Raw genomic sequence first — 22331 nt, 5'->3', positions numbered from 1 at the left:
GAGAAGGTGCCTGTGTCAGTCGAAAGTCAGGAGTTTGCACAGGTGGAACAGTCTCTATGACTTCCTGTGTTGGAGAAGAGCACTGTGGCAAGGGATGCTGGTTTGCGGTATCATCCGGAAACAGTTCAGGCCAACCAGCCGTTGGAGCCTCTGTGGCTGTCTCTGCTCCTAGCAACAGTTGATCTGTGTGTCTTCTCCAGACGACGTCCTCAGCAGTCTCAACCATGTAAGACACAGGGCCAGTCTGCGTGATCACCGTAGCAGGAACCCATTTCGGTCCAGTGTTGTAGTTTCGAGCTAGGACGTGCTCTCCCGGATGAAACCGTCTCTCCTTGGCTCTTTTCTCTCTCTTTTCAACTTGAGCTTGTTGTTGACAATGGACAACCTGTTCTGCCCTTGGAGGTTTGAGTAAGTCAAAACTTGTCCGCAACTGCCTCTTCATCATGAGCGAAGCGGGGGAAGTTTTGGCTGTGGCATGCGGCTCGTTCCTGTAGGACAACAGGAAGCTGTTCAGACGTTGGTGGATTGAGCCCTGACCTTGCGATGCCTTCAAGGCGTGCTTCAAAGTTTGCACAAACCTTTCTGCCTGGCCGTTAGTAGAGGGATGATAGGGCGCAGACCTGATGTGTTGGACACCATTCACATGCAGGAAGGTTGCAAACTCTTGTGATACAAATTGTGGACCGTTGTCACTTATGAGTTGTTCTGGTGAGCCATAACGGCTGAACATCTCACCAAGTTTCTCAATTGTTTTCTCTGCTGTGGTAGACCTCATCACAGCGACCTCCGGCCACTTGCTACGAGCGTCCACAACCACCATAAACATCTTCTCTTCGAAAGGACCGGCGAAGTCCACATGTACTCGCTGCCACACTTCTGCAGGCCAATCCCAGGGGTGTAGGGTTGCCAGCTGTGGAACATTCCGGACCCTTTGACATGGGGAACATGTTTTGGCTTTCTCCTCAATATTCCCATCAAGACCTGGCCAGCAGAAGTAGCTTCTTGCCATTTCCTTCATCCGAACCATCCCACTGTGGCCTGTATGAAGTTGTTGCAGTATAGGTTCCCTCAGAGGTGGCGGAATGATGACACGGCGTCCCCAAAGAAGACAACCTGCCTGGACGGAGAGCTCATTTCTTTTTGAAACGTAAGGTTTCAAACTAGGAGAATCTCCTATAGCTCTCCCTCGAATGACATCGTCCATTACCTCAGACAGGACTGGATCGTTGCGGGTGTACCTTCGCACCTGAACTGCAGTGACAGGTGCTCCCTCCACTTGTCTAAAGTAGAAGATGTCTATCTGACGAGGCTCTGGGGGAGTAACAGGCAAGGGTAGCCTAGAGAGACCGTCTGCGTTGCCGTGCAAGCCTGATTTGCGATATTTGATGTCGTATGTGTGTCCTGACAACAGTAAAGCCCACCTTTGCATCCTGCTTGCAGCGAGAGATGGAATTCCAGTGTGGGGCCCGATGATTGAAGTCAATGGACGGTGGTCCGTCAGGAGTGTGAACCTTCTCCCAAACAGGTACTGATGACATTTTCGAATTCCAAAAACGATTCCCAAGGCCTCGCGCTCGATCTGCGCATAGTTACTCTCGGCCTTGTTCAAGGTGCGTGATGCAAAGGCGATAGGTTTCTCTTCACCCGAAGGCATGATGTGGGATATGACTGCTCCCACACCATATGGTGATGCATCACATGCTAGCTGCACGGGTAGCTTTGGGTCGAAGTGTGTCAGGACCTCCGATTTCAGCAATGCTTTCTTTGCTTGGGCGAAAGCTTCGTTGCACAGTTCAGTCCATTTCCATGTTTTGCCTTGACATAGCAACATTGCTGAAGCCGTTACATCAGTTGCTAAGTCTGGAATAAACTTCCCATAGTAGTTAAGTAGCCCCAGAAATGAACGTAATTGGCTCACATTCTGGGGTGCTGGGGCCTCCATGATCGCCTTGACCTTTGACGGCGCCTTATGCAGGCCAGTAGCGTCAATCACATGCCCCAGGTACTCAACTGAAGACTGAAAGAATTCACATTTGGCTTTACGAACTCTGAGTCCGTACTCTTTCAGTCGTTGTAGTGTCGCACCCAAGTTCAGAAGATGATCCTCCTCATTTGTCCCAGTGACAAGGATGTCGTCCAGGTAGCACTGGACTCCTGGCAGTCCACTCAAAATCTGATCCATTGCCCTTTGGAATAGAGCAGGGGCCGACGTAATTCCAAACGGAAGGCGGCAGTACCTGTATAGCCCCTTGTGTGTCACAATTGTCAGCAGCTCCTTTGATTTGTCATCGACATGCATTTGTAGATAAGCCTGGCATAAGTCTATTTTGCTGAACTTTTGCCCTCCGGCCAGGCCCGTAAAAAGATCAATAATGAGGGGAAGAGGGTACTGTTCCGCAGACAGCACCGGGTTAATAGTCACTTTAAAATCCCCGCAGATTCGAACAGATCCATCCTTTTTCAGGACAGGGACAATGGGTGTGGCCCATTTGCTCACGCTCACAGGCTCCAGGACTCCATTCTCGACTAAGGTCTCCAAGTTAGCCTCAACTTTTGGCCTAATTGCATAGGGTACAGGTCGGGCTTTGTGAAACTTCGGCTTGCTGTCAGGTTTAATGTCCAGCCTCACGCTGATCTTTTTCATGCTCCCAAGTTCCCCATTGAAGAGTTCTGTATGTTTGTTTAACACTGCAGTCAGACCTGACTCCCCTTTTGACATCATGCGGACTGCAGGCCAGTCCAGCGTGATTTTCTCTAGCCACGCATGTCCCAGTAGCGATGGGTAATTTCCCTTTACCACATATAGTGGCAGTTTTGCAGTCTGTCCGTTCAATTTAACTGTCACCTCAATGACGCCTCTCATGGCCACAGGTTCGCCGGTATACGTCTTTAGCATACTGTTTGTTGGCTGAAGGGTAAGATGCTTTAGCATTTTGTTGTAGACAGTGTCTGAAACAAGGGACACAGCCGCGCCTGTGTCCACCTCCATCCGCACTGATTGTCCCTCCACCAGTGGTGACACCCAGTAGCCATTTGAATCACCTGCAACCGTCAGTATGTGCACCTCTTCCTCCTCAGAGGTGTTGCTCCCCTCTGTTTTGCTTGTTCCATCATACTGCACTGAATGAACACTCTTTTTCCTCTCTTGTCCAAATACAGACATTTTGCTTCCATGCTTCCCAGTTCTGTCTGTTCTTTTTTTACCTCTACAGGCGCGTTCAATGTGACCCTTTTTGCCACAATTTCGGCATTCCAGCTCCGTACACCAGCAGTCATTAGCGTGATGGCCCGTTTTCCCACAACGGTAACATGTGCCGTTCCGCGCGCACCTTTAGGCTCAGACGACACCTTGTGAACTCTCCCTGTTGAACTCAACCGGTGAGCCTCCTTTTTCGCCATCTCCATGGAGACACTAACTTCAATGACCTTTTCAAGAGTAAGGTTGTCCTCAGTAAGAAGGCGCTTCTGTGTGGCTGCATTTTGCAGACCACACACAAGTCTGTCTCTAATGGTGTCCTTCAGCACCTCCTTGAACTCGCAGTGTTCTGATAACCTTTTTAAAGCAGCAATAAACATCATCACTGATTCCCCCTCCTCTTGATTCCATTTGTGAAATCTAAATCTCTCAGCAATAACCAGAGGTTTTGGTGAAAAATGTGCTCCAAGAATTTCCACTAGTTGCTTATATGTTTTAGTTCCTGGCTTATCTGGCTGCACGAGGCTGCGAAGTAAATTGAATGTCTTCGGCCCGATTACACTCAAAAAGGTAGGCACGACCTTTTCATTTGCCACCGCATTCGCCAATACGAAATAGTCAAAACGTTCCGTATAAGCGCTCCATTGCTCCACATTTTCATCAAAATCACCAATGTTTCCTAATATAGTAGCCATCTCACGTTTCAAATTAAATTTTCTGTTTACTCACTGCACCCGTAACGTACGCAGATTCATCTGCTCCTCGTTGCCGCTTGTTGTGTCGGTACCTTTCTACCTAGACACAATTTAGGACTCAGAACTCAGAGATTCAAACATGAAGTGCTTTATTGGAAGGAAAGGAAGTTCTGGAAAGTTCCGAACAAAGAGAGCTAAACTTAACAGAGAACACCCAACCATTTATCTCCTGTGACAGCGCCACCACAGGTGGGAGGAGAACACACAATAGAACACACAATACATAACATGCCCCAGTTTGTTGACAGCTCTGGTGTCAGCCGAGCACCCCCATGCTGTGTGAGAGAAATCACCTTGTTGCTCCCCGCCGTAACTCGCTCTCTCTTTCAGGTGGATGGGACTTGGGCAGGGAGTGAGGAAAGAGGGTCGTCCGCTTTCTAGCACGTTGGTCTTAAAGGTGCTTACGTTGGGCTTGTGAGCTTGGCCTAGGCACACTTCTCCCACGGGCACCCAGCCTAAGTCGAGTCTTTGGGCAAAGGGGGCATCGTGTGGTCCGTTAACTTGCTCTCTCACCTTATGCACCCTCACCACATCTCTCCTGAGCAGGAGGAGAATCTGGGCCTTTGGATCCAATGCTGGGATGCGTGATGCTATGGGCTTTAGGTGGGCATGGTGAAGTGCTGTCTCAGGCGTTGGTATCTCCAATCGGTTGTTCGGGATTTCACTGCACTCTATCAGTGGCGGTAAGTCTATGCTCACCCCTTCACTCACTGCCTCGGCACAGAACCCATCTGCTTTCCTTCCTGCCATCTCCAAGAGTCCGGCACAGGTTCTCAGTGAGTAAGGGACTGGGCTACTCTCGACGCCAAATATGTCAAAAAAGTCTGACCGTGCGAGTGACCGGTTACTTTGGTCATCGAGTATTGCGTACATGTTAACTGAGCGGTCGCGCTGTCCTTGTGGGTAGACTCTTACAAGGCATATTTTGGAACACGATCGTCCTGTGAGGCCTTGGCCACACACCTCAGTGCATATGGAGCTCACCGTTGGTGCAGTGGTAAGGGTTCCCTTTCTCTCGTCTCCGGGCTCAGAGTCTTTGATGGTTGGCTTTTCCGTTGTGGGGGTAGGACCTGGGTGCATAGCTGTGTTGTGGCGGTCACTCTCACACTCCCTGCATCTCAACACTATCCTACAGTCTCTTGCAGTGTGGGAAACGGAGGCGCAACACCTAAAACATATCCCATTATCTTTGAGGTAGGCTCTGCGTTCATCTATGGCCTTGTTTCTGAAGCCTCTACATTTTGCGAGCGGATGAGGCTTATGATGGATGGGGCAGTGTTTTCCGGGATCGTCTTCATTCTTTGCTGCATCTATGCTGATGTCGGTCTTTGCAGTGACATCCGTCTTATGCACAGGTATAGGCATTCTTGTGCCTACGTACTTTGACATGGGCTTCTCATACTTTGAGGGTCCACTACAGTAGCTGGACAGGGCAAAGCTTGGATCATTTCTAATTCTGGCCTCTCTGCAGATAAAGTTCACAAAGAAGGAAAATGGGGGAAACCGCATGTGGTTGTCTTCTTTGAATTTTGAGCCTACGTTGATCCATTTTTCTTGGAGAGGGTGGGGTAACTTCTCCACTATTGGGTTGATGCCACGAGCAGTATCTAAATAGGAGAGCCCAGGTAAGTATCCGCTCCATGCTGGTGTGACCTCTTTGTTTGCTATCACTATGCTACTTCCTGTTGAGTGACCCTACTGGCCATTTCCATTTACTGCCACCTACTGGCGGCAACAAAACGAAACTCCTGCAATTATAAGGCAGAACAAACATAGTAAAACATTCCAAGGCGCTTCACAGGAGCACTGTCAGACAAAATTTGACATCGAGCCACACAAGGAGATATTAGGACAGGTGATCAAAAGCTTGATCAAAGAGGTAGGTTTTAAGGAGCATCTTAAAGGAGGAGAGCGAGGCAGAGAGGTTTAGAGAGGGAATTCCAGAGCTTAGGGCCTAGACGGCTGAAGGCACAGCCACCAATGTTAGGGCAAAGGATATCGGGGGATGCACAAGAGGCCAGAATTGGAGGTACACAGAGTTCTTGGAGGGTTGTAGGGCTGTAGGAGATCGGGAGGGGTGAGGCCATGGAGGGATGTGGACAAATGGATGAGAATTTTAAACTTCAAGCATTGCTGGACCGAGAGCAAGTGTAGGTCAGCGAGCACACAGGTAATGGGTGAATGGGACTTGGTGCAATTTAGGCGACGGGCAGGAGAGTTTTGGATGAGCTCAAATTTATGGAGAGTGGAAGATGGGAGGTTGGAGTAGTTGAGTCTGGAGGTAACAAAAGCATGGATGAGAGTTTCAGCAGAAAAAGGGCGGAGGCAGAGTTGGGCAATATTACGGAGGTGGAAGCAGGCGATTTTGGTGATGGAGAGAATATGGGGTTGGAAGCTAAGTTCAGGGTCAAATAGAATGCCAAGGTTGCTAACTGGTTCAGCCACAGGTGGTCGCCAGGCAGGGGAATGGAATTAGTGGCTAAGGAATGGAATTTGTGGTGGGGACCAAAGACTGTTGCTTCAGATGTTGTCGCTGAGGGGCAACATGTAAATGAGAGATAGAAGGGAGCCAAGGATGGAACCTGGGGGACTTCAGAGATAATGGTGCAGGAAGAGAAGCCATTGCAGGAAATTCTCTGGCTATGACTGGATAGATAAGAATGGAACTAGGCAAAGGCAGTTGAAGGAGGATGGTCAACCATGTCAAAGGCTGCAGACAGGTTGAGAAGGATGAGGAGGGATAGTGCACCACAGTCACATAGGATTTCATTTGTCACGCTGGTAAGGTCCCTTTCAGTTCTGTGGCAGGGGCTTGATTGGAGAGGTTCAGAAATGGAGTTGTGGGAAAGATGGGCATGGATTTGAGAGGCGATAACACATTCAAGCAGAGAAAAGGAAGGTCGCAGATGCGTCGGCAGTTTGCAAGGACAGAGGGGGTCAAGGGTGGTATTTTTGAAGAGGGAGGTGATGACGGCAGGTGGGGGACAGTATCAGAAGAGAGAGGATAGGAGAGAGGAAACATGCAAGGTTAGCTTCTAGAAGATCAAGGCTACCCACTGCCACCCTAGCTCAACACCCGTCCATTGTAGCTGTGTACAGCTGCCCAGCACAGGCATAACAAGGTACATGCATCCACAAGAGCCTTCATCGAACACACCATAACTACGGTGAAACAAAAGATTCTGATGCCTGACAGACCAGGAGGCATCCAACAGCAAAGGCTTGAACAAGTATTACACATCATCGCCATATTGCAGCATGCTCCATAGCTTTGCAGTACAATGAGGAATCAACATGGTATACCTGATGGAGGAAAGCACTGGGCATCAGTGGGGAGATGACTTACAAGAGGCTAATGTGGGATGTCAGTCAGCAGGCTCTCCTTAAATAGACCTTCTCATAATTACCCCATCCACCCTTTGCATAAACAGTCCTCCCTATATCTTCACCATGCCCTTAACAAATGCGGCTTCACCCATTATTTTTCAAATATCTGCCATTTCCGTTTCCTGATGATACAATATCCAACATCATAACAAGAACACTCCCTGGACACAGTACAAGTTGAGTGCAGCCAAATTTTATTTCTCTAAATGTGATCTATGTGTCTCGCTAGTGTTTGTCACCTTGATGCTTCCTTTTGTTGATCATGTGTGATTGATGTGTTCTACTACTTAATCTAGTGCTTCTGCTAAGTGCTCCCCCTATAACTGGATCATGTGAGATGACTGGCTGCTGCATGTCCGTGAGAGGCTCTTGAAATAAAAATGGCCCTTGACCGCTCTGAACAACATCCATCACCCCTGTGCTTGCTGACCTACATTGAATCCTGGTCAAGCAACGCCTCAATTTCAAAATTCTCATCCTTTGTTTTCAAATCCCTCCATGGCCTTGCCCCTCCCTATATCTGTAATCTCCTCCAGTCCCACAACTCCCCCGAGATATCTGCGCTCCTCTAATTCTGCCCTCTTGAGCATCCCTGATTAAAGTCGCTCAACCATTGGTGGCCATGCCTTCTGTTGCCTAGGCCCTAAGCTCTGGAATTCCCTGCCTAAACCTCTCCGCCTCGCTTTCCTCCTTTAAGACGCTCCTTAAAACCTATCTCTTTGACCAAGCTTTTGGGCACCTGCCCTAATTTCTCCTTTTGTGACTCGGTGTCAAACTTTTGGTCTTATAATACACCTGTGCAGCGCCTTGGGACGTTTTACTACGTTAAAGGTGCTATATCAATGCAAGTTGTTGTGATATACAGGTGTTGGTCGACTCAACCTGCCTAACTCTCAGTTTAACACCTCAGATCAATAGGGACAAACAGGCTGGGAGATCAGTTGGATCAGTCTTTGAACTCTACTGTGAGTGGTGGCTGTATGTGTGTGGATAACCACCATTTTGTTTCCTCTTTATTGTGGGAATCAAGAAAAGATTTGATCTGTTGGGAGTTGGTGGGGGGGGTGGGGAGGCGTTCTTTAAGGACAATTTGATGGACAACTCTGTACCAAGGAGTTGCCTGATGTAGGTTTCTATTTGGCAGCCTTCCCAGCTCACCAATCCTTTTGAAGTCATGAGAAAGAGAGAGACAGGAAGCTTTGGGGAAGGTTACCAATGAACCCCTACATGAGATCTGCTCAAAGATCTCTTTCAGGTCCAGTTTTACATTGAGTATTAATGCAGGGATCACAACTGTTTGTTATGTTCTATATTCCAAGAGGGAATAGTTAAGTTCTGTACATTATTGTAAACCTATTGTTTGTCCGTGGTAATGTTTATCCAATTACGCTTAATAATTCTGTTTCATGTTTTATACCTAAACCACTGTCTTTCCTTCATGATATGTATGGTCTTCACTGCTAAAAGTAGTTTTTTTTAAATTCATTTATGGGATGTGGGCGTCGCTGGCAAGGCCAGCATTTATTGCCCATCCCTAGTTGCCCTTGAGAAGGTGGTGGTGAGCCACCGCCTTGAACCGCTGCAGCCCGTGTGGTGAGGGTACTCCCACAGTGCTGTTATGTAGGGAGTTCCAAGATTTTGACCCAGTGACGATGAAGGAGCGGTGATATACTTCTAAGTCAGGATGGTGTGTGACTTGGAGGGGAACTTGGGTGTTCCCATTCACCTGCTGCCCTTGTCCCTCTAGGTGGAAGAGGTCGCGGGTTTGGGAGGTGCTGCTGAAGAAGCCTTGGCGAGTTGCTGCAGTGCATCTTGTAGATGGTACACACTGCAGCCACGGTATGCCGGTGGTGGCGGGAGTGAATGTTTAAGGTGGTGAATGGGATGCCAATCAAGGGGGCTGCTTTGTCCTGGATGGTGTCGAGCTTCTTGAGTGTTATTGGAGCTGCACTCATCCAGGCAAGTGGAGAGTATTCCATCACACTCCTTACTTGTGCCTTGTAGATGGTAGAAATGCTTTGGGGAGTCAGGAGGTGAGACACTCACCGCAGAATACCTTGCCTCTGACCTGCTCTTGTTGCCACAGTATTTATGCGGCTGGTCCAGTTAAGTTTCTGGTCAATGGTGACCCCCAGGAAGTTGATGGTGGAGGATTTGGTGATGGTAATGCCATTGAATGTCAAGGGGAGGTGGTTAGACTCTCGCTTGTTGGAGATAGTCATTGCCTGGCACTTGTGTGGTGCGAATGTTACCTGCCACTTATCAGCCCAAGCCTGAACGTCATGCAGGTCTTGTTGCATGCGGGCATGGACTGCTTCATTATCTGAGGAGTTGTGAATGGTGCTGAACATCCCCATTTCTGACCTTATGTTGGAGGGGAGGTCATTGATGAAGCAACTGAAGATGGTTGGGCCTAGGACACTGCCCTGAGGAACTCCTGCAGTGATGTCCTGGGGCTGTGATGATTGACCTTCAACCACCACAACCATCTTCCTTTGTGCTAGTTATGACTCCAGCCAGGGATTAAATAATTGATTTTGGCAGGAGGATATGCAGGGATACCCATACATCAGCATGTTGCCCATAATGAATGTGATTACAAGAACAAACATGCAGTCACGTATTTTAACAAATACCACAAGATAAACCTCAGACGTCAGGCACAGACAAACTGATTAAAATCTTTAATTGTATTAAGTTCACCTGAAATACGGGCCAACATTTTCTGAGTAAATGCCTGTTATAAGGAACTTCGCCCAAAGCCAGAGCATATCAATGGACAGAAAGTCAATGAATAGATAATTGTACCTGTAATATCCTGATGGCAGTACTCTGAAAATGTAGGCCTTGCTTTCTGTGAGTGAAGGTGGTTTATAAACCACTATGCACCATGACAGAATTTAGGGGCTGATATCATGCTAAATCTTGGACAAGAATGCTTTGTTTTGGTTCCAATGGGGTTTCCTACCATGGGGCATTGGTGAGGTCACTAAACCTTTTGTAGCAATGCAGCTAGATCCACTGAACAGCACTGTTGGCACTTAAATGTGCTGCTGTCTCTTACCAGGCAAACTGATTCACTAGTTTTGCCACCTGAAAATCACCTAATGGAAGGAGGACCATCCTCCTGTGATCTACATGTTTCAATAATATTTCCACTGCCCCATGAGAAAATTGGGGCATCTGCTTTGAATTCCCTTTTACTGACAAAAACCACCAATACTCGCTAATGAGTGAGCTCCCAATGAGAGATGTGTCATCAAGAGCTCATCCACAATATGTAAATTATGCTGAAAGCAGAAACATAAGCAGGTTCAGCACATCAGTAGTCAGGTCAGTGCTAAGATTTAACTGCGTTATGTGCCCGAATGGAAGACCAATAACAGTGGGACTTGACGTATGATCGGTGAAGGTATGCCAGGTGGGAGCAGACGTACCTCGCTGACTAGGGTTGAAGTGGGGCCCACTTGGGTGTGCAGGCAGGGATTGAGGCCTGTCCCCTCTGAAGAGAAGCCAATTAAAAAATAAAAAAAAATTCAAATCAAGTCTTTTGGTGATACTATAAAATAAGCATCCTTGGCAAAGGTTCTTAGAGGAAGCATCTTGGCATTCAATCTCAGATTTTTGGGGCTCATATGTGGCACAGTGGTTGAAGATGATGGGCAATCATGGGTAGCTAGCAACGTATTTTAAGACTGTGTGGGTGATAAGTAACTATTCATGGCATGCATATTAATACATTGCATTAGTATGAAGGTTAGGTTGTTGTTACATTTTTGAGGTTTCTTTACTTTTTTATTCTAGTTTTTTGGTTTCTGTGTCTCAGACTAGCCTGTGAGCTCTAGCTTTCATGTGCTCCGATAGCTAGATAAATTTGTAGTGTGCCCTGAGAGCACACAGTGAACTCGCTTCAGTTAGGTGCCTTCACATGATCCTCATTGTTTTCAAAAAGTGGCAGAATAACACTATTCTAGACTTTGACTTGATCTCCAATTGCTAAACAAATTTATTAAAGAGTAACATAACAAATATTTTTTCAGCAGCTGTTATGCTTAAGTAGGTCCTCTTGTGGTTAAAAAATAATAAATGGCTTGCAATTGTTCTGCTAAATTATGATGTAAGTAATATTCTTGATTCTGTAAGTAATATCTATGACTCTTATTTTCCTCTTCTCACTGTCCCCAGAAGTTTTCTGGCCTGCTATTTATTTTTGAAGGCTTCAGACAAACTTGTTCAACAAACTGATTCCAATATGCCTTCAGAAAAGTGACTGGGATCAAGCAGATTGAAATAACTGTCTGCTGAATTCATAATTGCCAAGCAATTACGTATTTTAACAAATACCACAAGATAAAACTGAGATGTCAGGCACAGACAAACTGATTAAAATCTTTAATTGTATTAAGTTCACCTGGAATATGGGCCAACATTTTCTGAGTAAATGCCTGTTATGAGGAACTTTGCCCAAAGCCAGAGCATATCAATGGACAGAAAGTCTATGAATAGATAATTGTACCTGTAATATTCTGGTGGCAGTACTTTGAAAATGTAGGCCTTGCTTTCTGTGAGTGAAGGTGGTTTATAAACCACTATGCACCATGACAGAATTTAGGGGCTGATATCATGCTAAATCTTGGACAAGAATGCTTTGTTTTGGTTCCAATGGGGTTTCCTACCATGGGGCACTGGTGAGGTCACTAAACCTTTTGTAGCAATGCAGCTAGATCCACTGAACAGCACTGTTGGCATTTAAATGCGCTGCTGTCTCCTACCAGGCAAACTGATTCACTTGTTTAGCCACCTGAAAATCACCTAATGGAAGGAGGTCCACCTTCCTGTGATCTACATGTTTCAATAATATTTCCACTGCCCCATGAGAAAATTGGGGCATCTGCTTTGAATTCCCTTTTACTGACAAAAAACACCAATACTCGCTAATGAGTGAGCTCCCAATGAGAGATGTGTCATCAAGAGCTCATCCATAATATGTAAATTACGCTGAAACATAGAAACATAGAAGATAGGAGCAGGAGTAGGCCATTCGGCCCCTCGAGCCTGCTCCGCCATTCAATGCAATCATGGCTGATCATCCACATTCAGTACCCTGTCCCTGCTTTCTCCCCATATCCCTTGATCCCTTTAGCGTTAAGAAATATATCCAACTCCTTCTTGAATATATTTAATGAATTGGCCTCCACTGCCTTCTGTGGTAGAGAATTCCACAGGTTCACCACTCTCTGGGTGAAGAAATTCCTCCTCATTTCTGTCCTAAATGGCTTACCCCTTATCCTTAGACTGTGACCCCTGGTTCTGGACTCCCCGACCATCGGGAACATCCTTCCTGCATCTAGTCTGTCCAGTCCTGTCAGAATTTTATAAGTTTCAATGAGATCCCCTCTCATTCTTCTAAACTCCAGCGAGTATAAGCCCAATCGACCCAATCTCTCCTCATACGTCATTCCTGCCATCCCAGGTATCAGCCTGGTGAATCTTCGCTGAACTCCCTCCATGGCAAGAACATCCTTCCTCAGATAAGGCGACCAAAACTGCACACAATACTCAAGATGTGGTCTCACCAAGGCCCTGTACAACTGCAGCAAGACATATTTGTTCCTGTACTCAAACCCTCTCGCTACAAAGGCCAACATACCAGTAGATTAGTCAAGCACGATTTACTTTTTGTCCGATCCTGTCACTGTTTTCCAAGTGCTCTGCAGAAACATAAGCAGGTTCAGCACATCAGTAGTCAGGTCAGTGCTAAGAATGCACTGCCTAACGTGCCCGAATGGAAGGCCAATAACAGTGGGACTTGACGTATGGTCGGTGAAGGTATGCCTGGTGAGAGCAGACGTATCTCGCTGACTAGGGTTGAAGTGGGGCCCACTTGGGTGTGCAGGCAGGGATTGAGGTCTGCCCCCTGAAGAGAAACCAATTTTTAAATAAAATCAAAGCGGGGCTTTTGGGATACTATAAAATAAGCATCCTTGGCGAAGGTTCTTAGAGGGAGCATCTTGGCGTTCAATCTCAGATTTTTTGGGCCCATATGTTTGGCAAACCATTTGTAGTTATGTGGGTGCAGAAACTCTTTATTTTGGATTTTGTTGTATTCTTGGCATCTTTTACACATTAGTTTTCTTAAAGTTAGCTTCTTTTTAAAAAGAGGAGTGGTTTCCATTTTATGGCCGATGACCTGACTCTAAGTGAAGTCATGTAAGCATTTTATCATGACTCTAATGACTTTGAAATGCTGTTTCCAGATGTGAAGCACACTCAGAGAATAAAAGCAGCATTGTTCTTCTTGATGCACTTGGCAGCAGCATCAATATAACTGGAAATAAGATTCACGTCATTAGTGAAAGAACAGAATTACTGGAAGGGAAATATAAGGTATTTAAAGGATTAAAATGCATATACAAATTGTTATGTACCAATTCCAATAAATATTGTTTCAACTACAATGCAAATATAATATAAATATTTGTTTTTACCTGCAGAGAAAATTATTTTGCTGTATTAAGGGCATTACTGTGGCTTTCTCCCTCTTCCTCCTGTACTCTTCTTCCCACATACGTACACCATCTCTCCTGAGAGGGCAGGGCACCTATTTCCAGGCCCATGCCTAAGCCACTCTATAACCAAACATTACAAGGTACACAAAAGCAATCACACCTTCGTTGTGGGAAAACATCTGACCTCCAGTTGTATATGTGTATATAAATTTGTAGGGCTTAACATTTTTAATTAATGGTTGAGGCTTTTTATATTTTTGGAAAATAAATTGTTGTCTTCATTTTTCTAAGTTACTTCTTGTCCATTCTCCTCTGGGACAAGATTTGAATTCAACCCTTACTAATGGGAATAAAGTTTCCACTTCTCGCTGGCAATAAGGCATGTGTATGATATGGACTTAGCTCATCTCAACCCAGTTCCAAATAGGTGTGAGAGTACAGCACAAAACATGAAAATACATGCCTCAAATTGGTTTCTCTCACTCCACCCTTCTTCCAATTCTTTAAGTGGAAGGAACTTGCATTCATATAGCACCTTATCGTATCCCGAGGATGTCCCAAAGCACTTTACAATCAATGGGTTACTATTGAAGTACAGTCACCGTGATTATGTAGGCAAGCACAGCAACCAATTTTGTGCACAGCAAGGTCCCACAAACAGCAAATGAATGAATGTTGTTAGTGGTATTGGTTGAGGGACAACTGTTGGCCAGGACACTTGGAGAATTCCCTGTTCTTTTAATAGTACCATGGAATCTTTTATGTCTATATAGGCAGGCCTCAGTTTAACATTTCATCTAAAAGGCAGTGCCTTTGACAATGCCGCACTCCCTCAGTATTGCACTGAGGTCTCAGTCTAGATGAGTATTTAATGGGACTTGAAGAAATGGCCTTTGACTACTAAATTAGCCAAATTGATGCTTTTTTTCTTCCCCCTCTTTCACTCTCTGAGTCCCAGACATAATAGTCACTGAGATAAGCCATTTTTTAATAAACAGTATGAATGACTGAGCTATATTAACAGCGGAATCAAAGGAATGTCATGATGGTCTAAGAATACCAGAGAATCTTGCTACAGGATGCCCTAGATATCTAGTGTTCTTAGGAATTTATTGCTTGTATCTCATTTTTTTAAACTGAAATCCTTTGAAAATGAAAAATCTTGGTGACAGGAGTTTCACAATGGAAAATAAAGTTAACTAGTGATCACTTGGACATTAGCTATCTCTGCAATGCATGGCACATTGCAGTAACACATACATATTTAAAACAATATTAATGCTGCATTGTCATTGGACATTTCTTTGTACATACAATATTTTGGATAGTACAATTCTTTACAAAAACTATGAACAATTTGTTATCACTAATAGTAAAACACATTATGAAACGGAGTCCCTGAAAACATGGAATGGAAGGTCAAAGGTTTTATCAGAATAGACAATATAATGATGGTAACATAATTAATGTTCTCCTTACTATGACCCCTAACATTTAAAGATTGTATGCATCGGGGTTGAAGGAAAGCAGAGGAAATGAGCACAAATTCACTCTGATTAAAACAGAATGATGACCGTAATATTTTAGCAACATTTCCGCACAAACTACTTTATAAATGAGAACTGAACAAAGTAATTATAACACGGCAGAGCTAGTGCCCTTACATTATTATACTCTATTAAAAAAGCTCTATCACTGTTTTCCTGAGAGATAAGGTTTTCATACCCCACACCCCAAAGGTCATGCCATTCTGTTAGAAATACTTACAGTATGTATGTTTAAAGCATTTTAAAGTTATGGATCATTCAATTACGAAAACTCCCAGTCTAGTTGTCATTGTAAATCATGATTGAATGCTTTTAGGTTCAAGGTCCAGGGCTGCTTGTCACTCAAATCTATCTACCACAGATGGGATGAATTTCAACAGTTTTTGGCTGGATAGCTTGTGGGAGGGGAATAAAAACAAACATTATCCAGCCCGTGTCATCACAGATGTGTCTTAGAGTCATAGAGTCATAGAGTTTTACAGCACAGAAAGAGGCCCTTCGGCCCATCGTGTCTGCGCCGCCCATCCCTCCCTGTCCAGTCTAATCCCATTTTCCAGCATTTGGTCCATAGCCTTGTATGCAATGGCATTTCAAGTGCTCATCCAAATGCTTCTTGAATGTTGTGAGGGTTCCTGCCTCTACCACCCTTTCAGGCAGTGAGTTCCAGCTTCCAACCACCCTCTGGGTGAAAAAGTTCCTCCTCAAATCCCCCCTAAATCTCCTGCCCCTTACCCTGAATCTGTGCCCCCTTGTTATTGACCCCCCTACTAAGGGGAAAAGTTCCTCTTTATCTACCCTATCTATGCCCCTCATCATTTTGTACACCTCAATCAGGTCCCCCCTCAGCCTTCTTTGCTCCAAGGAAAACAACCCCAGCCTGTCCAGTCTCTCTTCATAGCTGAGGCGCTCCATCCCAGGTAACATCCTGGTGAATCTTCTCTGCACCCTCTCCAAAGCAATCACATCCTTCCTATAGTGAGGCGACCAGAACTGCACACAGTACTCCAGCTGTGGCCTCACCAGCGTTTTGTACAGCTCCATCATAACCTCCCTGCTCTTATATTCTATGCCTCTGCTAATGAAGGCAAGTATCCCATAAGCCTTTTTAACCACCTTATCTACCTGTTCCGCTGCCTTCAGGGAATTATGTACATGTACACCAAGGTCCCTCTGACCCTCTGTACTGCCTAGGGTCCTACCACTCATTGTGTATTCCCTTGCCTTATTTGTCCGTCCAAAATGCATCACCTCGCACTTTTCCGGGTTAAATTCCATTTGCCACTTTTCCGCCCATCTGACCAACCCGTTAATATTGTCCTGTAGCCTGAGGCTTTCCTCCTCGCAATTTACCACCCCACCAATTTTCGTGTCATCCGCGAACTTACTGATCATACCCTTTACATTCTCATCCAAATCATTAATGTAGATCACAAACAGCAAGGGACCCAGCACCGATCCCTGAGGTACCCCACTGGACACAGGCTTCCAGTCACAAAAGCAACCTTCGACCATCACCCTCTGCCTCCTGCCACTCAGCCAGTTTAGGATCCAACGCGCCAAGGCCCCCTGGATCCCATGGGCTCTTACCTTCTTGGCCAGTCTCCTATGCGGGACCTTGTCAAAAGCTTTACTGAAGTCCATGTAAACCACATCCACAGCATTTCCCTCATCCACACACCTAGTCACCCCCTCGAAAAATTCAATCAGATTGGTCAGACATGATTTACCCTTGACAAAGCCATGCTGACTATCCCCGATTAATCCTTGCCTCTCCAAGTGGAGACTAATTTTGTCCCTCAGAATTTTTCCCAATAATTTCCCTACCACAGATGTTAGGCTCACTGGCCTGTAATTCCCTGGTTTATCCCTGCTACCCTTCTTGAATAATGGTACTACATTAGCTGTTCTCCAGTCCTCTGGTACATCCCCTGTGGCCAGAGAGGTTCTGAAAATTTGTGTCAGAGCCCCTGCAATCTCCTCCTTTGCCTCACACAACAGCCTGGGATACATCTCGTCCGGGCCTGGGGATTTATCCACTTTTTGGCCTGCTAAAACCGCTAGTACCTCCTCCCTCTCGATGCTAATATGTTCAAGTAAGTCACAGTCCCCTTGCCCGACTTCTATATCTACATCGTCTTTCTCCATAGTGAACACTGAGGCAAAAAATTCATTTAAAACCCCACCTACTTCATCTGGCTCTACACACAGCTTGCCACTTTGGTCCCTAATGGGCCCTACCCTTTCCCTGGTTATCCTCTTGCCCTGAATATACTTATAAAACATCTTAGGATTTTCCTTTATTTTGCTCGCCAGTGTCATTTCATGGCCCCTCCTCGCCCTCCTAATTTCCTTTTTAAGTATGCCCCTGCACCTCCTATACTCCTCTGGGGCTTCCACCGTCTTTTGTCTTTTGTAACTGCCAAAAGCCCCCCTTTCTTTCCTAATGCATTTTTGTATATCCTTTGTCATCCAAGGTTCCCTTTGCTTGTTGGTCCCACCCTTGACCTTTACAGGAACATGTTGGTGTTGTACTCTCTCTATTTCCCTTCTGAAAGCCTCCCACTGTTTTGATGTGGATTTTCCTATAAGTAGCTGCTCCCAGTCCACTTTTGCCAGATCCTGTCTTATCTTATTAAAATCGGCCTTCCCCCAATTTAGAACCCTGATTTCCGGGCCGTCTTTGTCTTTTTCCATGACCACCTTAAATCTCACCAAATTGTGGTCACTATCGCCAAAATGCTCTCCTACAGACACTTCCACCACCTGCCCGGCTACATTCCCTAGAATTAGGTCCAGTACCGCCCCCTCTCTTGTTGGACTTTCTACATGTTGGCTCAAAAAGCTTTCCTGGATGCACTTTAGTTTGTGAAACAGCTTGTGCAGTAGTTGAGCAGCAGCCTATGTACACTTTTTTTAAGGAAGGTCATGCAAATATTAAGGGCTTTTCTTAAATTCTTTTTATTCATTCTAGGATGCCCATCCCTAGTTGTCCTGAGAAGGTGCTGGTAACTGAGTGGCTTGCTAGGTTGTCAACCACATTGGTGTGGGACTGGAGTCCCATATAGGTCAAACTGGCTAAAGATGGCAGGTTTCTTTCCCTAAAAGGCATTAGTGAAGCGGCTGGGGTTTTTAACGATAATCCGCCAGTTCACCTTCACTGACTTCAGCTTTTTATTTCTAGATTTTTTAACTGAATTCTCAAACTGTCATGGTGGGATTTGAACTCTGTTCTCTGGATTATTAGTCCAGTCCTCTGGATTACTCATCCAGTAACATAGGGGGAAAAATTCGGTTGGCTAGCGCCTCCCTTTAGCATCTCCGGGGGCGCTAGGAACTTGGTGCCCGAGCGCGGCGATTTTAGTGCCACTCGCGAAATTGGCCAGTTGTTTTGAGTGGCGCTAAACACTACCGCCACGATCTCCTGCACCCGCAGATCATGACGTCAGTCAAGCGCGCAATGCCCCGGTAGCGCCCCCTGCCTTAGCATCTGCCGCTAGGAACGACAGGTAGAGGGGAACGTTTTCAAGTCAGGAAGGGGCTGGGGGTGCGCAATTTAAAGGTGGGTGCTTCCTGCCTTTCCTTGTTAGCAAAATTTTTGGTTTTAACGTTGTCCTAAGGAGTTTTGGCCCTCAGCACCACTTTTGAGGTTCCTAAGTGCCGAGCTCTTTCCCTGGGCCTATCCATTAGTGCTTCCAACACAATTGTTTTTGAGGTCTCTCCAGGCCAAGATTCAAGGCTGCAATGAGCAGGGAGTGGCTGGCCAGCAAGATGGCCCCTCCCCTTTGAGAACTGGACGGTGCCAGTCTGTCTGGCTTCCATGGTAATTGGCATTGGCTGAGCTTCGGTCCCGTTCTGAGGTAGCGCCTTGCTCCCTGACGTTTGCGTCTTAAGAGAGGTGTGTAGCGCCTGATTTAACGCTCAAATCACCTCCAGGGGCAATAGAGGTGAATTTTGCAGTCGGAGGCGATAATTAGCGCCCCAAAATGGGCGATATCAAATTTTTCCCCCATAATAACTACACTACTGTACCCATAGTGTAGAAGGAACTAAAGGGAACATATCAGTGGGGGGAAAATAATCTATATGTATATTTAAATTAGCTATTTTATTTTAATTTTTCCATGTGTTAAATAAATAAAATCCAAGCTAAAGAACCTTCTAAATCCTATCCAATAGGTGTCAAGCTTGGCTCAGTGGTAGCACTCTTGTCTCTGAATCAGAAGGTCATGGGCGCAACTCCATGAGATTTGAGCACATAATCTAGGCTGGGACTTCAGTGCACTACTGAGGGAGTGCTGTGCTGTCAGAGGTGCCATCTTTCAGACAAGACTTTAAACCGAAGCCCCGCCTTCCCTTTCAAGTGGACGTAAAAGATCCCATGGCACTATTTGAAGAAGAGCAGGGGAGTTCTCCCAATAGTCCTGGTCAACATTTATCCCTCAACCAACACCTAAAACAGATAATCTGGTCATTTATCACATTGCTGTTTGTGGGACTTTGCTGTACACAAATTGGCTGCCTACATTACAACAGTGACTACAATTCAAAAGTACTTCATTGGCTGTAAAGTGCTTTGGGATCATCCTGAAGTCATGAAAAGCGCTATCTAAATTCAAGTTCTTGCAATACATTCTTCTTTTGGACAACAGAATCAGATGAAGATGCCCAATTTTCAATGCTGTTGATCTCCAGGGCTAAGCTGACAACAAATACAGTATTGGATGTGATGAAGAGAATTCAAGTGTACCATTGCTGATTTTGAAAGGTGTGGGTGGGGGGCTGATAGTAGCTGATAATGGTAAAGAAAAGCATATTGATACAAAACAAGTTACAAATTTTTTAAAAAATTAGCTACAGTATACAGTGAAACATAAATATGTATTTGATTCAAGCTAAAAATTCAGATTACCATTACTATTTATTCTATTATATGAAAATATTTTTTGGTAAATTATTTAGATGGTGCATTTATACTGCAACGTTGCAGTGACATTACAGTCGCAGTGTAACTGTAGAGTTGCATCAAACGTGGCTCTAGAGGGGAGCAGTGTGAGACCCTTTGGATGAGGCAGTTTCGCATTACTTGTGTTTCACACTGCATGAAAGTCCAGTCTAGGCACTCTTTAAAGCTACCCGGAGTTGTTATAAATGTTTAGAGTGAAGACACTCCTGCCTGCACCAACGTGTGGAGTAAGCAGAGCTCTCTCCCGAGGAGGAGGACTGCAGATTAAGACAGGGAATATAAACAAAGTACTACCTGGCTGGAACTGACTCTACAAAACCAGCCTCAGATGACACAAACCAAATCTGTCTGCACATTCAAAGGCAGGAACAGAACAATAAAGATATTAAATGGCTCCACAGGGAGAGTTTTCCTGTTATTCTACCAACACCATTGTTTTGGAATGAAACGTAACAATTTCACAATTATATGTCAATGAATAACTGGGACCATTGAGTAACTGTACCTGTCACACCATTGCAAAAGGAAATTTTCCAGTTGATGAGAAGATGAATAGGATGTACATAATTGTTTCTTTTCCGCTTTTCTTTTAGACTGTTAGTGTTCTGGTGGTAGCTAAATCTAATATTTCTGGAATTTATCGCTGCTCGGCTTCAAACAAAGTTGGAAAAGATGAACGAAGTATTAACTTTTATATTACAGGTAAGAGACTGAAGCAGGAATGTGAAGCTTCGAATTGCATATTTTAAAAGAATGGCAACTTGCATTTCTTACATTTATATAGTTGAAGAAAAAAACATCCCATGGCACTTTAATCGGAGGGGGGAAGAGAGAAAAAATAAAATAGATAAAAGGGATAAAACAATGGGGGCTGAGCTAAGGTGGTGAACGAAAGCTTGGTCAAAAATATAGGGTTTGAGAACGTTTTTAAATGTGGAGAGGTAAAGGAATTTAGGGAGGGAAATCAAGAGAGTAAGGCCAAAGCATCTGAAAGCTCTGCCACCAATCATGAGATATTGGAGGTGGGGGTGGTTGAGGGGGGGATGCACAGAAGGCCAAAGTTGGAAAATTAAGGGAATGGGAAGGGATATAAAATTGAAGAAGTTGCTGAGGATTCGTGGATGGATTTGTAGAAAAGAATATGGATGTGTTGGGGGACAGGAAGTCATTGTCACAGAATCACAGAAACCCCACAGTGCAGATAGAGGCCATTTCGGCCCATCGAGCCTGCACCGACACATATCCCACCCGATCCCCGTAACCCCTACATCAACACATATCCCACCCTATCCCCGTAACCCCACGTATTTAATCCCCCTAACACTAAGGGTCAATTTATCATAGCCAATCAACCTAACCCGCACATCTTTGGACTGTGGGAGGAAACCGGAACACCCGGATGAAACCCACGCAAACACGGGGAGAATGTGCAAACTCCACACAGACAGTCACCCGAGGCCGGATTCGAACCCGGGTCCCTGGCGCTGTGAGGCAACAGTGCTAACCACTATGCCACCGTGCTGCCCACTGTAGGTCAGTTTTGTAGGTCAGTTTTAATGGGCAAGTGCGTTTGCGTACAGTACAAGATAGGAACATCTGAGTTTAAACGAGTTGGAGTTATGGAGCATGGAGGATGGCAGCTGGCAAGGAGAATATTGGAGAAATTGGGGGTAATTTTCAAATGTGTTGCCTGGTGGTAACCTGGTGGACTGGATCGTCCACCTGATGTGAAATCCCTATCAATTTTCGTTCCTTTGAAATCACTGATTCATCATGGATTCTAGAAAGGGCAGGCAGTAATTCACAATATCACAAAATCTGGTAGGAAAGTTGCTAAACTCTAATTTTAAACAAGTACCAGGTATTTACACTTGTTAAATATGGTAGTTTGCTTTGCTAAATTATAGATACGACTGTATAATCTCTAGCTGGAAATTGAATTGCAATTCAAACATTTTAAATTTAAAAATTAGT

At 45.1% G+C, this 22331-nt stretch overlaps 1 protein-coding gene across 1 annotated transcript in view; it reads left to right on the top strand.

Annotated features, from left to right (window-relative positions):
* flt1 (fms related receptor tyrosine kinase 1) overlaps window positions 1-22331 on the top strand; it is a 245006-nt gene that overhangs the window by 122578 nt on the left and 100097 nt on the right. The window contains exons 11-12 of the mRNA XM_085999287.1: window positions 13596-13725; window positions 20951-21059. Coding sequence (XP_085855413.1) covers window positions 13596-13725; window positions 20951-21059 — 239 coding nt within the window. The remainder of the gene's footprint in view (window positions 1-13595; window positions 13726-20950; window positions 21060-22331) is intronic.

This window comes from Somniosus microcephalus, chromosome 10 (genome assembly GCF_052327205.1).
Source record: "Somniosus microcephalus isolate GS21.2 chromosome 10, FLI_Smic_1.0, whole genome shotgun sequence".
NCBI lineage: Eukaryota > Metazoa > Chordata > Chondrichthyes > Squaliformes > Somniosidae > Somniosus > Somniosus microcephalus.
Note: the sequence above shows the minus strand (reverse complement) of the source record. Positions and strands in the feature narration are given on the sequence as shown.